This window comes from Cylas formicarius, unplaced genomic scaffold, assembly GCF_029955315.1.
Source record: "Cylas formicarius isolate icCylForm1 unplaced genomic scaffold, icCylForm1.1 PGA_scaffold_4__25_contigs__length_36172078, whole genome shotgun sequence".
In the NCBI taxonomy this organism is placed as follows: Eukaryota; Metazoa; Arthropoda; class Insecta; order Coleoptera; family Brentidae; genus Cylas; species Cylas formicarius.
The window spans coordinates 20323151-20339614 of NW_026844334.1; the positions used below are offsets into that span (position 1 = coordinate 20323151).

Below are 16464 nucleotides of genomic sequence, written 5' to 3' on the forward strand. Positions count from 1 at the left end.
TCAATTTTAGTTGATTGGATTGAACTTCGTGAATTAGTTCTCAACTATTTACCGATTGAAGTTCGGTGATAAATAATACTTATTCAAAATTTCATTAAATTGCGCCACCTTGGCAAATATAAAATGCAGCGGTATTCTGCATGACACAGGAACCATATATCTAAATGAACATGGGTACGTTAGTGTTACCCAGCTTATCTAGGAAGTTAGTCTTTAGGAAGAATCAAAATTAATTATAGCAACTTTCAAAAAATGTAATGTCAAACTTAAAGATTGAACTGTAAAATTGAAGACTTGTCACTTTTAATAATTATATTCAAAGTAATTCATTGTATATGGATGTTATCCGCCGCCAGTTTGAGAGAGGGTCAATGTATAAATCTGCCTAAATAAAGGTAATTTTTTCATATCTTTATGTAATTTACTAAACACTTTTGTTGGGATGTTTTCCAAAAAATTTTCTACGATTTGGGACATTTAAGATATACTTGTGTTCAAATTAATATATAGACGAAATTTCTTTTCTTTTCTTCTTCGGATAAAAAAAAAGGCAATGTTGGTGAAAAACAAAATCAGGATGGCGGCATTTTTAATAATATACATGAATAAATAAATAAATAAATGGTATCTATCTTAATTATCTACATTAAAATTATTCGTTGTCTGTCTTAGTATGTATTCCATTGCAGCCGGGTTGTCCGCCGGCACCTAAAATGAAAACTTAATTAAGCAAAACTAGATTGGACCAATTTTTATAAAATGACCATTGCTTATTGCTTTCTTATTGAGAAGAGAGAATGGAGAAGAGACAAAAGTTATCCCCGCAAAAAGAAGTTAAATTTGTTACCGACAGTACAAAAAAAGACGCATATAAATTTAAAAAAAACAAAAAAAAGATTGAATTTATTACAATATTACAAAATTATTAACTTTTTGTTTTAATTAACAAAATGCGCTTCAATGATCTTTCACTGCCAGGATTGTTTGGGATGGTGATAAATTGACTAGACCCGTGAAAAAGCTCAGTGGTTACGTGTGAGCATTATAACCTAAGTTCAAGGGATGTTCTTTTTCTGCTGCACTTAAATACATTTTGATTTCCCGTAAAAATTGAGGGCTCTCAAAATCACAAAACATAATCGAGTATTGAATCATCTTTTAAATATAATATAGTGATTCGAAGGATTATATATATATATATATATATATATATATATATATATATATATATATATATATATATATATATATATATATGTTGATTCTTACTCCTCTTATAGGGATCTAAAAATGTTGAAAACGATCGGCTACATACATGCTCTTATTTGATTTTTCCTACTCGAGATGTTCTTTTAACGTTAAAGGGCTTTAAAGGGTCAGAGAATTTGAATTGAATTAAAAAATTATATAAAAATCCTCGCTCAATCCTACCGAATGCCCTGCTCGGTTCACCCAATACAAATGGAGATTTTCAGTTGATTTTTCGTAACCCTCTATGATATGGCCAACAGCAAAAGATTTTCTAAGGGTATTTGTAGTCCATTCATTAGCTTTGTTCCATTTTAAGTTGTCGACCCATTTCAATGTTCCTAAAACAATTAAACATTTCAATATTGTTAAATTTACAGAAAACCAGTACATGTGTGCGTTACAGAGTATCAAAACTTGAAAAATGTGGTGAAAATAATATTTATTGTTAATTACCAGGTGTTGCAACAATTAGATCCAGTTGGCCATTGTAGACGGCTACTGTTAAGTTAGTGTCGTTCAAAATTCTTTCCACGCCATTCGTCACTGGTTTCATCATATCGGCTTCGACTGCTTTAAAAACGTAGTTTCCTTGTGCACCCCATTGTATAGTTGAATTGATATTTAAGGCACTCTTTACTTCGTTATTCATTAATTTATTCAAAGCTTCATCGCCACTCCTATCGGGCAAGTAGTGATTACCCCAGGCTAAAAATATATCAGTAAAATACATTATACAAATAAAGTCATACAGTAGCATAATATAAGTCTTCCAAATTTTAATAAACTTTGTATATTTTTTGTTTAATTATTTTTTTATGTAATACTTTTTTGCAACTATTATTAATTTAAAATTTAAGACTATGATGTATAAGTATACCTCATTCAACGTATTATCAAAGTCCAAGTTTTAGGTGTCTATAGTTTAAGATAAAGTTTTCAATAATTCACTTATACTTACAACTCGATGAATCTCTGGTAAGGTATTTTTTAGTTTTGGATAATATGTTATAAAAATTCACATGGTTCGTTAGGTCGTTGATGATTATTTGCGTCACTAGGAACAGCTTGGTTACATTTTCGTAGTGTTCGTTTGAATATTCCGCTTCAGCTATAGACGTCACGATGCTCACCAGTTCCAATCCATCTGAATCGATAAACCCCTAAAAAATTGTCTATTCTATAGGTATCGTAATGTTCTTCATAACTTCATAAGATCGAGAAATTCATAACATAGGTTAATACAAATATCACAAAAAGGTTTAGTTTGGGTATAAAGAAAACTAATCCTATACACCTTGGAAGTGACTTAGTACTTTGTATGACTCAGAGGAAATGTCACACCTCGTATTTTTAATAAACTTTTAAATATCTTAGTCACAAATTAGTACTTATTGAATTTGAATTTTTAACTGAATTTTTACAGAATTTTATGGAAAATTCGATAGAGAAAAAGAAACAAGTTTTATTTGTATTTCCCAGTTTTTCAGTGAAGGAAATAGGCTGACTATACATAAGTTACTTACCAGGTTAAATAAATACTCTGGCCAAGAGAGCAACGAATTGAGTGGCGATATCCAAGCATCTCCCAATCCGAGTCCTTTTAGATTGCATTGGATTCCTCCATTTCGTACTTTCTAGAAAATAGAAAACAATTTTTTGGATTTCGTTATTTGGGGTTGTATCCCTACGAAATGATTACGGTGGATGGAGGGCCTTGTACTCTTCTACAATATTCCACACATATTATTTATTTCGATTTATTTAGATGTAATAGTCTAAATGAAAAAAAAAATTCCGCGTTTCGCAATATGACACACAATTTTCATTAAAAAAAAAAATATATATATATATATATATATATATATATATATATATATATATATATATATATATATATATATATATATATATATATATATATATATATATATATATATATATCCCACTACCTTCAAAGCGTCCGTACATTAACAATTTGCTATTTTCCGAGCGTCCGTCTACAGCCCGGCGTCCATATATGGACGGATCATAGTAAACTGAATTTTCTTGTATATTGTTAGTTCAACTGTATACCCGGTAGAGGCGCGAGAGCCAGTCTCAGTATATTTTACAAGATATATTCTACTTTCAGCTAGTCGATTTCCAGGCGTCCTTTCCAGACTGGCGCGAAATTGTGGGGTAACGGCTCTGCATCGCCTAGTTGTTTTGTTAGCTTGTAGAAACGGTGGAAATAGATAATTTTATTACCACAAATTAAGAAGTACGCTAAGATGGAATTAACGGAAACGTAACACAAGTACACAAGACTTTTTTTTTCTATTAAAAAATTAAATAATTAATGAATGTTTATTCATATTCATTATATTTATCATATCTATCAATCATATTTACATCCTGTTGCCAATGCCGTACTCTTCATATGATGTTAGATGTTAATGATATTAGAATTTAAAACAATATTGTGTGATACACGTCGGGAAACTCTTTTGTTTCGCTTGCTTTCTTCTTATCGAGAAAATCCGCTCATTGCATAAACTTATTCTTTTTGCAACTACTTGTGAACTCGCGTCGGACAACAAACGCAATAACAACACCCAAGGCTCCAGGTGGGAATCAAACCTATAACCTGCTGCAAGTCAAGTTGGCAGGTCTAACGATTTACCAACCGAGTTATCCTCAATCACTTAAAAAAAATTATTCTTTTTTTATTTAGTTGCACGAATTGCTATTTTTCGATTATTTAATTATTATTGTATTATATAAATCTTCAGCTCCATTAGGCAACATTATTAAAATAATATTTTAATTAAACAAAGTGACACCAACAAGTTTTGGTTTTTTATATGCGAATATTGTGCAATAACTTCAGAATCTTTTTTAATTTTTGGGTACATTTTTAGAATTATTACGTTCTTCCGATAATTTCTGCTAAATACTATTTAGAGCGGTGTACGAAATATTAAAAATATCGAATATAAATAATTATATTATAGAAATATTTAATATAAATGGTTGTCTAATGCAATATAAAAAGAAGTCGTTGGAATTTGCAAATTAAAATATCGTTTGCTAAATACTTATCTAAATAATTGCGTAATAAAGTATTTTGATTTTATCGTCTAATAATATTATATTAATATTAATTATAGTCCGCAACATATAAAAACAATTTTAAACTATTTTATTGAACGATTTAATTTCTTGACTTTTGCTTTTAATCAAACCAAAATAAATTTGTAAAGTAACGTTTCTATATTTTAGTAACAATTATCATTTTGAAATTAACTTTGATAAAAGTTATTCGATAAAAGTGTTCTTTTTAATAGTTACTTTTCTTCATTGTAACCTAAGATATAAATAAAAATAAAGTAGAGCAAGGAATGAGAGGGATAGAAAGTAACGTACGGAACATTCAATAATGTGTCACCACTGCCACCGAACAATATTTGGCTATATTACTTTTTTAATGTACCTAAACGTAAGTCGTAACAATGTTTTTCTAAATATACTCTCAAAGTGCACACCTAGTGCAGACCTCTGAACTAAAGTATCTTTTTAGGGGATTTTCGATATATTCTCTATAAACTTTTGCCTTGAGCTAAAACGTGTCTCTTTAGTTCCTTAGATACCATCTAATTTTTTTTCCCAAATTCATTAAAAAAAAAAACACTTTCAAATTCCTGCTCTAAAATACCTATTATTCAGTGTGGCTTAAAGACGTTACCTAGGGCTGCGAGCCACTTCGGATATTTCCGGTGATATATTAGCCAGCGCTTTGGTTCTGATGGTAAAGCTACGCATATAGTATGCAACACCTACATACAAAACCAAGATGGCGTTTATGAAACTTGTTTAGCAAATATTTCTGAAGATTCTTTTTAAAGGAAACTTCCCAAATAATGTAAGACTATTTACAAATATTCTGCATTCTACCTGCGTCGGTGGTTGATAAAACTTGCTGACGTTTCGCAACCATCTTAGAGATCTCACAGCTAGTCCTGTTCATAAATTTGACCGTTACAAGAAAAATATGTTAAAGTCAAGCATTTTTCAATTCGGTTGAGTAGGTTTGGTTCCAGATTCCCGAATTGCAATATATCTGAAAGAGCTATGTCAAAACTAACCAGAGAAACAGAACAAAAAATATACGACTATGACAAATAAAGTCATAAGCAGTTGCCGAAAACAATAATGAAACCGAAATCACATGTCCCTCCTTTAGCTCCGCCTCTCTAAAACAGTATATAAGTGGGTTCAGAATACAATGTGAGAAAGCTTCACTTAAGCTCTGAAGAAGTCATCAGGACGAGTGGCGAAACGTCAGCAAACGTCGACAAACGATGAAGAGGAGATCTATAAGATCTATAAATAGCATTCTGAAGAAAATGTTAATTTTGACGAGTAACGAATGCCTCTCTCATCGCAGTTGTCTGTGTTCTTTATAATTTTATAAAAATTTAAAAAATGCTTATTTTTATTAAAACTAAAATAGTAACCTCTAATTATTCCTCCTAAATATTCCAAATAACTAACATCGGCCCATTTTAGACCAACATTAAACACACAAAACACAGTAATATGATGCCTCGGTTGGCCTCGTAAAAGAAAATAATTGAAAATGATATTAATTTCTAAATTAACAGTTTTTCTTAATTCGGTACAATAATTTATTGATCTGAAAATAAGTCAACCGTCAAGAACTTAGAAATCAATTTAATAAATTATATTTAAATATTAGTGTTAATTTTTAACAAAACTTCTGGATTCCTCCTGCGTTGGTTTTTGCTGGGTCGAAATTGCTGACATTTCGCCAATCATCCTGTTGGCTTCTTCAGAGCTTGACAGAAATCCAGAAGTCGCGGTTAAGATTGTTAGGTTGTTTATAGATTTCTATAGACTCTCGGATTTTTAGTTGGTAGGAGAATTAATTACATGCAAGAATTTTAGTTTTATCGAATAAAATTTTATAGCCGGTTTCGTGATTATGTTCGGCAACAGCTGATGGGTTTATTTGTCTTAGTCGTAAAGTTCTTTCGTATTCTTTGAGCCTAGTTGATATTTTTCGACCGATTTCTCCAATGCATTCTTTGCCGCATATGCATGGAATGCTGTAAACTCCTGGCATCTCAAATTTAATTTTATCTTTGACGGACCGAAGATGTCGAGACATTTTGGACTTCTTTAGAACTTTTGATATGTGGTCAATGATATTTTGAATGTAAATCGCAAGTGTAGGATTGCCTTCGGCCTGATTGTTATTGGAAGGTTGTGGTGAAGTGTATATCGAACGCTTAATATCTTTAAGGTGGAAATTATTAGAGAGAAGAGCAGAGAAAGAGGTTGAATTAATGTTTTAATTCTGGGTTCAGTGACTCGGGCTGAGATAGTTTTACGGCTCTGTAAACAAGAGAGATGTTGAGAGTTTCAGGTAAATGGTAAGAGGGATTCTTCGTCGAAAATAACTAGAATATCTTGTGTATCTAATGTAATTAAATGAACACCAATATGGGAATCAGTCATCCGAGACGGTATTTATGCCCCTCATTTGGCTCCGCCTCCCTCAAACAATATGTAAGCAGGTACAGAGTAAAATGCGAGCCAGTTGCAGTCAAGCTCTGAACATGCCACAGGATGATTGGCGAAACGTCAGCAAGTTCGACCCAGCAAAAACCGACGCAGGAGGAATCCACAAGTTTTGTAAAAAGTTTTACAGTAGCCTGTGGAAGTTTCTTTGAGAAATTAATAATAGTATTTATTTTCAATTATTAAGTTGTAAAAAAAGTGGTTTAGATATCCATTTGAAAAATATTAGTTATTAGGGCACCCCTGAAATTAACACTTTTTATGTAAATTTAGGTCCAACCAGCAACTGATTAACGTAGTTACAAGTGCAATATTTCTGGCAAACATATTGCCTTGAAATCAATCAAAGTATTACTTTCCGAAATCGGGCGACGTATTAAAGAAAACATCTACAAAAAGAAATTAAGTTTAGCAAAGATCTTTAAAAATTAAAAAATCGACCAAAAAAAAATAGAATAAAAAAAAACAGTTCGCAACAAAGTATTAATCAATCAATCGGGCAACGTCGCTCGGACGCTCAGAAATCTGCGCAATAAATGAAAAATATACATAAGGATGCTAGGATGCTGGAATGTAAAAGTTTTTACGTGTATATTGGACGCTAGCAAGTTACCTTTATGAAAGGACGCCGACATATTAGTATCTTAAAACTTCACAAAAATGATCTTCGTAAAATCTGGCCTAAGGAAACCCAACGCCACCTCGTTTACAAAACTTAAAAATATTTACTTGCTAAAGTAGGGATCTTTAAGAAAACGATACTGTACGCTCAGAGACGGATCCATGAAAGGACGCTCGGAAGATAGCGGGATCTATATATATATATATATATATATATATATATATATATATATATATATATATATATATATATATATATATATGATGTTTAAAGAACGGACGACTTACCTCAACGAGTAAGAGCGCGATATCCACAGCCATTTTTCCTCCGTAAGATTGTCCGAAAATATACAAAGGCACACTCTGAAAATCTGGAAATTTTTCGAAAAATCCGTTCAAAAATTCCAGAAAGTCGCGGGCAATTGCGGCGTTGTCTTTGGCGAAACCATCTGATCCCTCCTCTATATAACTGAATCTAAATAAAAACGATGATAAAACGTAAATACATAAAAAAGTACTTGGTACTCACCCGGTACCGACCGGATTGTCAACAAATAATATATTCGCAAAATTTACCCAAGAAAACGAACGATTTTGTAAATGGACGTCCCACGGGCCGATTTCGTTAAAATTGCCCAATCCTGTGGAGGATCCTCCCGGTCCTCCTTGCAGCCAGATGATCAGAGGCCTGTCTTTGGCATCTGAACTAGCTGTTGTATAATATAGCCACCAGAACATGTAAGATTTTTCTCGCACTTTTATATAGCCCCAGTCTTGCTCACCAGGACCGAAGCCTTTGCGGCCTATGAAAAAAAAGAATATGTATGTTATATGGAGTAATTCGTTCGGTTTGTTTACAACTATCTCATTATCTGGATAACTTTATTGTTGAACCTCAAAGTCATTAGCGATTCCTCAACCTTCTAGAACACGGTTCAGCTAACGTATAAATACCTAGTACGAAACAGGAACAACGGATTTGGATTTTGTTAGTTTTTGTTGTAACACTTCAAACCCATTTGTTTTGTTCAGTTTCAAAATAAAGTAGTGACTAAAAATTTGTGTTATGTTCTAAGAGAGTAGTTTTTTAAACAAAATACCCCGGCCACGAATATAACACTATCGCAGACGTGCGATTTTCAAAAAGCGAGAATTGAAAGAACGTTTTCAACTCAAGCGAACGTGCAGTTCATCAAAAGAAGAATCAACACTCCAGAAAATTAATAAAAAGAGCCTGAGAGTCCAGAAATTGTGAAGAAAAAGAAGAATAAAGAAAAAGGAAAATTTATTCAAAGATCAGAAGGCAGGTACGGATTAGGAGCATTTGGTGGAACCGCGGGTATCAAAAAAAGCTGACTGATTTTCGAGAGAAGAAAACTGGGGACCCAATCTCTACGACGCGGCGTACGGAAGGAGCAGTAATAGTAAATTCAATGAATTTACTATTGTTACTGTAAGTACAATTTGATCTCGTTTAAAGTGTTGTTTGTTATTATTATAATTCGTGAGCCAAACTAAAAACATACAAAACGTCAGAAACAAATACTGACCCAACAACATCTCAACAACAAATTTGAACCTTACAAACTCTCTGAATTGTATTAATTTTACCCGAATATGATGGCGATGCAATAAATTTAAATACTTTTATAAGTGCCTGTAACAGAGCTTATCAAATGTGTACAATTGAGCAACGTCCTTTGTTAGTAATTAAAAAATAAAAGTTTAACAACTCAACAAAATGCAGTCCAAATTTCGTTGATTGAATCGATGGTATTGAGTACTTTGTTAACCGGTCTAAATTCTGACTTTGCAAAAAATAGTACTCGCAAACAAACCCGCTACTATGCTAAATGGAATTAACATGATAAACCGCGAATTGCAATTATTATATTTTGAACAATATCGTTTCCAATGCAGAAATCGTACACAAAATGATCGTTCAAATTACGCGAGAAAATCACAAAATCGAAATGTAGTTTTTGTAAACAATTTCAACATTTTTCTAATGAATGTAGATTTAAATAAAACCAAAATATGCAATTCCAAAGGAATTTGTCTCAATAAAATTTCCAAAATTTTCTTCATTTAAAAAAAATGTTCAAAGAAACAATTATATGCAAATATAAAACAATCAAACAAAATCATTAATCGATTTTTCAAAAATAGAATTGCCAAATGAACAATCATTAAGTACAGAACATAAAAACATTATCACTATTTTTGAATAAAGTGAACTTTGCGATTTACATTTTAATATAATCGCAAATTTATTTTAAGAATCACCACAAGTTTCAACCGAGAAAATAATTATATTATCTTCCAACTCGGTAATGAAACGTTACTATTATTCTTTTTACAAAACTTCTGGATTCAGTCAAGCTCTGAAGAAGCCAACAGGATGATTAGCGAAACGTCAGCAATTTCGACTAAGCAAAAACCAACGCAGGAAGAATCCAGAAGTTTTGTAGAAAGTATTACAGCAGCCTGTGGAAGTTTCTTTGAAAAATGAAAAGTTACTATTATATTATTATTCTCTCGTTTGATAATGAAACTGCAGTACCAAGGTTATTTAAAATACTTTGTAACACTGAGCTTACTGAAAACAAAATGTATTATGTGGAAAATAATATCAAGTTACCTATTCTCGAAATGCTATCTTTTATTTTCGTCGCCAAAGATTTAAAACTAATCGTTTGTCAAAATGTAGTTACAATGCCTCACAAAGATCAGATACCAACAATTATTCATCAACAACACTATGGAAAAAGAAATCTTTACCGCGGAATAAATGAAACAATTAGACGACTCTAAGAAAAATGCACTTGTCAATGAATGACTAAAGATATTGAAGACTATTAAAAAATGTGAAATTTGCCAATAAACTGAAATTAATCGAAAAAATTTAACATTTAACATTTGTAATTACTGACACAAACAATTATATTTTAACAATTCGAGATGAATAACAAAATTTACTCAAGCTTATCCAATATCTTATAAAAAACATTTACATTTTCTAGAATCAGAATCAAACGGTTATTTAGAAAGATTTTATGCAACCTTATTAGAAATGCTTCGAATTTCAAAAATGGAAAATCCAAATGGACATCCATTTAGTGTATTACCTTATGCAGTAATTTTTTATAACAATTCTGTTAATAAAACAAATGCTTTTACCCCATGGCAATTAATGTTTGGCCATAAGTCAAATAGATCATCAGACACAGTCTATAACGAAAAATAATTAATTACAAAATATGTAAGAGATTTAAGTACTCGAATTAAATGTTATTATGATAAAGCAAAAAACTGAACAACAAAAACAAAAGTTAAAAGAAAGATTTGATAAACGTGTTTCTAAACAACATCAATTTCAAGTAGGAGATAAAGTTTATATGAGAGAATCGCAAATAGAAAATTTTGATAATAAATTTAATGGTGTCCATTTGAGTTCATTGAAATTTTTGAAAAATAGTATAAAGATACTAAGGAATTTTAAAAACGCGCATGAAAATAATAATAAAATATTAAGCAGCTTACTTCGTTTAATAACTGTTTGAAATAATCGAATATATGCCTTTAAAGCTCAAGTGCAAATTATTAAACCAAACATGAAATATTTTAGAAACTAAGTTTTCCGAAATAGAATTTGATTTTTCTATTACATATAAGCGATACACGAGAAATAAGGCTTAATAAATGCTTCAGGATTAGTATGGAAATTTATAAGAGGATATTTAGACGCTTCGGATGGAGAATATTATAATGAATGCATTAATAAAATCGAAAAAGATAAACATCAATTTAAGAGTTAATGAAAAAACAAATATCAGTAACATTAGTTATAAAGAATTTTAATAAAACCATACGAAAACTACAAATTAACGAAGAAACTTTTAACAAAGATATTAAACAAATTGAGGAATCAGTTTACGATATATAGGATATTTTAAAATTTATCGAATCAAAGGTACAAATTTTAGATATATGCGAACAATTAATGGAATCTTTTCTCTTTATTGAAGATAACTTAAATGATATTTTAAAGGCAACTAAATTTTTTCTGTAGAAGGATCCCTTCCTTTCAGCTTCAACTTAAAAATATTTCCGATAGGATCTTTTTATCAGTAACGTCATAAACACATTAATAGTTTTCGCAGTTAACACTTGGATATACTGCATGCTCCGGTTACAATATTTATTATTCCCCAAAAGGCACATTTAATTTTGTGTGACAAATATGAGGTACCCTTATTGATAAGCCGCGGGTAATAATAATTAGACTTATTTACCATGAACGAGAGTGGAAACCACTACACTCAACAAAATCAAAATTTGAACTTTCATAATTATCGCACATCGCAAGCGGTGCAAACACTGCAATATTTTGTAGTGTACTAACCTCAGCTGATTGTAACAATAAACATGTTTTTGTTTTGCAATCACCGATAATAATTTAAATCTTATTTATGCGCATTACCTGTCAACGAGCGTCACCTAGTTTCGAAATTCGTCGGCATTAAAATTCGGTTCCAATTTGTTATCATCACCCACTTATTAGTTTTATGTTATGTTGTAATTCTAATTTTTTCCAGTAGCATAAAATCAAGTCCCGAAGGGAAATTTGAACGTATTTATTTAATATTAGAACTGATCTCATTTTAGGCAGATATTTCGATAAACACTAAATCAACTTAACTGATATGTTTTATAAACCGTTTTTTTCGTCACATTGCCACAGAGGTCACATATTTTGAATTACTTTTAGGGGCTCTGGTATTTGATCCAATCATCATAATAACATTATATCTTTCACAACACTATGGCTTCTTCTTCGGGTCTATCATTAATCATTATCTGAAATACAATGCTGATATAATGCTTTACTATTTTTATTTTATCTTTATGCCTTTGTTAATATTTGTTAAATTGGAGTTTTCTTATTGTAATTTTCATTTTCTGTACTGCAAAGAATTATACGGGTCTTAGTTTTTGTAATATTCTATCTAGCCAATGAATCACACACAAGTAGACCAGATTTTTTTAATACTAGAACTCGTTTTAATATTAGTCCTATTAATTTGACAGAAATATAGGGGTTTTTGTGATTTATGCGATGCGTTAGGGGTAAAATTGTTGGAGTTCAGCCCTCTCATGGAATTTAATCTAACGTAACTGAAGTCTTCTATAATTTCTAATAACCAAGAGTGTCGTAAATTTAATGAAAACCCCAAAGCCATTGCAATTTTGCAATTTTTATTCCCCGTCAAAAGTTTTATGGCCCGCCATGTGTACTTTTGCGATAAAGTTTTTATGACACCGCGCTATTGGTCCGTTTTCGGAGATAGGAAGAATAAAAGGCGTTTGGGGCCTAGAAAGGATCGTAAAAGATTTATATGAAAGTGCACATTTCACCCCACGGTCTCGGGTTGTTAAATCGCCGGAATGGCAGCCGTATCACGAGATGGAGGATATTCCTTTTGCAAGAAAAGAAGCTGTAGGGTTTCTATATTATATGCGACGCTGAAAAGATGATATGTGTGAGAAAGGGATCATGTTCTATCCATGACTAAGCTGTCTTGGTCTAAAAAAATGTCTTGTATCCCACTTCCGGTTCATTAGAATATCACGTGATATTTAAGTTATTCTTCGAATTAGTTTTAGTCCGATCTGAATTACTGAATTACGAAATCATATACCTTGATCCAAAAAGGATTCCACTTAGTTCCCAAACAGTAATCCATCTGATAAAATAAAACAACAAGATAATTAAAATGCCTTGAATGCACCGATCCAAAAATTTTATATTCTCACAGACAATTGTTATCTAAATTGTTAAACTGAAAACAGATTCGTAGATCCTAAGGCACATAAATTTTTGCGACGTTACTTTATATAGGCCCCATACTTATATTCTTTGGACTTATAAGGATTCAAATACCTGTTGCATGATGAAAGTATTTTTTTTAATTAAACATTAATAATAAATTGAAATATTTAATTCCAAAAGCATTTAAACCCCATTTCGAAAATAGAGGTGTAAAATAGAAAAATGGAATTGTTTGGTTGTTTTTTCTTTCTATCTTTTGGAAGTACAATTAAAATTTTATTTTTAACTTGTTACAGAATTAAATTATTATCAGTTGAACTTGAACCTTCTAAAATTGTTTCGACTCTTGCAACCATGCCTAATATTTTAAAAATAAAATGGCATTGTTAATAAAAATAACATAATGGCAATACCAAAGAGTAAATTCTGTAAAGGCTTCTTCTTCAGATTTTAACGTTTTTAAGATCTGACGGTCACTAATAAATCATGATCCAAAATATTGATAAATAAAACAACATTATCTGGACATATGTTACAGTTGTTCATAATAATATCGCTATGTGTATGGAAGGTGATGAAATTGATAACAACCCCAACTAGTTGGGAAGCCACATAAATAAATCTATTTTTTTAACTTCCTACTCGCAAAATGTCAAAATGTCTATCGTTTTCGGTAGACTTGTACCCATGTACCCAAAAATTAATGGTCGTAGAAAAAGAATGTTATATACCTATGCAACTTATGGATTAACAATGTTTTATATATTGAAGTGAATAATATTTTCCATACCTATTCAATTCTTCACGTGTGAATTTAGTTCTTTATTTATTTACTTATAATTTAAAAATAAAACTATAAATAGATATTTTCTAGTTGAAGGAATAAGCAAATCAATTTCCGACGCGAAGTTTTTATAGATCAAAAAAATTTCATTTAAAGTTTAGCGTTAGGACTAAAGGATCAATACAGTAAATGATATTTTTTATTATTATACGCCAGTACGCGAGGACACTCTAAATTATTCAGCTACTCGCTAATTAATTATCTGTTATAAGACTTGCTTATGACATAATAATGCAAGTCAGATTTGAGTTTGTGATGGGTTGTCACCAAATTGTAAACAATTATTTCTGATCAGGTAGGTATCGTATAACGAACGTTTTTTTCCAAACAATACTCAAACAATGAGGCTCTATGAGAATTTAAGCCTATAAAATAGACACAAAACTTTTTCCCGAAGATTTTACGAACCAAGGAAACATACGAACAATGCCACCTCTTCAACAGATAAAAATAAAAAAACCTATAAAGACGGTTCAGTAAAAGCCGAAGAGTTATTCCCTTAATCCCAAGGTTTTTTCTAAATGGTTGTCTTGTAATTCAAAGTGAAGGTCGTATCTCATCGTTTATGTTGTCTGCATCGGATGTTTGGACCAGAAAGTATTCGAAAACATACATAAAAGCGTTTCTTAACTTTGTGTTTTTCTATATTGGGAGAGCAAAAAGTTTCGAAAGATGATTCTAGTTCTTCTTTTTTAAATAGTACAAATATTATAGGAGAACAACGGCGAACCTGCTCAGCTCGAAATAATGTTTATTTGACCAACTCAGTCTAAAAAGTCACCAAATCGCGATTACCCAGAACTATGGGACTGTAGGGTATAGGACCAGACGCCAAGAGGGCAATAACTATACAGAACATCTATCTGTCATATTATAACATTAAACAGATAATTTATTAAACATGATAAAAGTAAATTTTTTTATTAAAAATAAATAATAAATTGATGCAAAAAAAGTCAAAATTTGAGAAGAAATAAGGCAATCCTTTTTGCAAATACCCTATTTTTTAGGAAATGAAAGCTAAAAAGTACCATATCCTTTATAAAAATGTATTTCTCAACTTCCTACTTAATACACAGGTTTTGGTAATTTATTCACTGGTTGGTGAGCGACCCGATAGATACATTCTACCACGTTTTTCAACAATGTATCCAAAAAGTAATAGTCGTAAAAAAGTATTGAACCTAGTAATATAAATGTTCGTCGTTTTGCTGGTATTTAAGCGATTTTTTTTAAATATAGGTGAACCAATTCGGTGGTAGGGTAAGCAATTTATGCCATTTTCTATTTTGCAAGGACCGGTATTCTATTTATTTAACAAAAAAAGGTAAAGTGGAAAATAGGACCCCTTTTAGAAAGGGGTTCTTATCGTACAAAAAATAATAATTTATTATATAATTTTTTATTCTTACGTTTAGAAAATTGGAAGGAAACTTTTGTTAGAATATTTGAAAATTATGAAAATTGCAGAATATGTAGAAAAAAAAGAGCGACATTTTCTAAAACTTTATTTGCCCTGCTGTCATTTGTTTAATCAATCAAATCATTTTGTCCAAAAAGACAAGAAAGTTGTTAATAAATACAAATTTGAATAAGTTATGATACACTAGGTGATTGTTCTGTAAATTAATCTATTATATGTATATTAATACTGTTCTTAAGTTGCCTGCTATTGCAGCACGTATTGCCGTGCGCGAGTGCGACTCTGTAAACCGCTCAATAAAGAACCCGAATTTAAGGGCGAATCTACGTCGTTCTGCCCTTTCTATGATGGCTCTTATCGCTGACGCCAACCACCGTTGAGATGGGGTGCAATTCATGGCTTGGTAGATATCAGCACCGTATTACTATTTTTCAAATCCCCAATTATACGTACGTTTGTAAAATTCTTCTTAATTTCAATGGAAAGGAGAAATATATCCATATAAAGTTCCGATCAATACGAGAGGCATTAAACAAAAAATAAAATTGAGAACAATACTTTGAGCTCCTAATAATAACCAAGAACATATAGATGTAAAGGTACTTCAAACATAAAGATTTCTTTTTTTCCATTACTATTACTATTATACTATTATCAAAATTCAGTCTAGGTATAAAAGCCAGAAAACCACGACTTTAGGGGCTTGCGTAATTTCAAGTTGACCTAAAGTACGTGATTCATTTCAATAATGTACTTTATCCATAAATTCAAAACTTATGTAAAATGTGCAAATTGCAAAGCGGTTAGTATCTTAATATTTTGGACATTTTAATGTAGAATACAAAACGCAGTTGGATTTCCTACAGGATCCTCTTATTATTAAAAAAATAGGTGCTTAATCGCATAAAC

General features: G+C 31.2%; 1 protein-coding gene across 1 annotated transcript; it reads right to left on the reverse strand.

Annotated features, from left to right (window-relative positions):
- Nucleotides 1-565: 565 nt before the first annotated feature.
- LOC132700980 (retinoid-inducible serine carboxypeptidase-like) lies at nucleotides 566-11836 on the reverse strand. The gene is made up of 8 exons (XM_060668586.1): nucleotides 11751-11836; nucleotides 7985-8258; nucleotides 7744-7930; nucleotides 2775-2885; nucleotides 2210-2411; nucleotides 1705-1956; nucleotides 1432-1589; nucleotides 566-708 (listed from the first exon to the last, which is right to left on the reverse strand). The coding sequence occupies exons 1-8, from the start codon at nucleotides 11803-11805 to the stop codon at nucleotides 634-636; spliced, it is 1314 nt and encodes a 437-aa protein (XP_060524569.1). The 5' UTR covers nucleotides 11806-11836; the 3' UTR covers nucleotides 566-633.
- Between the last annotated feature and the right edge of the window lie 4628 nt (nucleotides 11837-16464).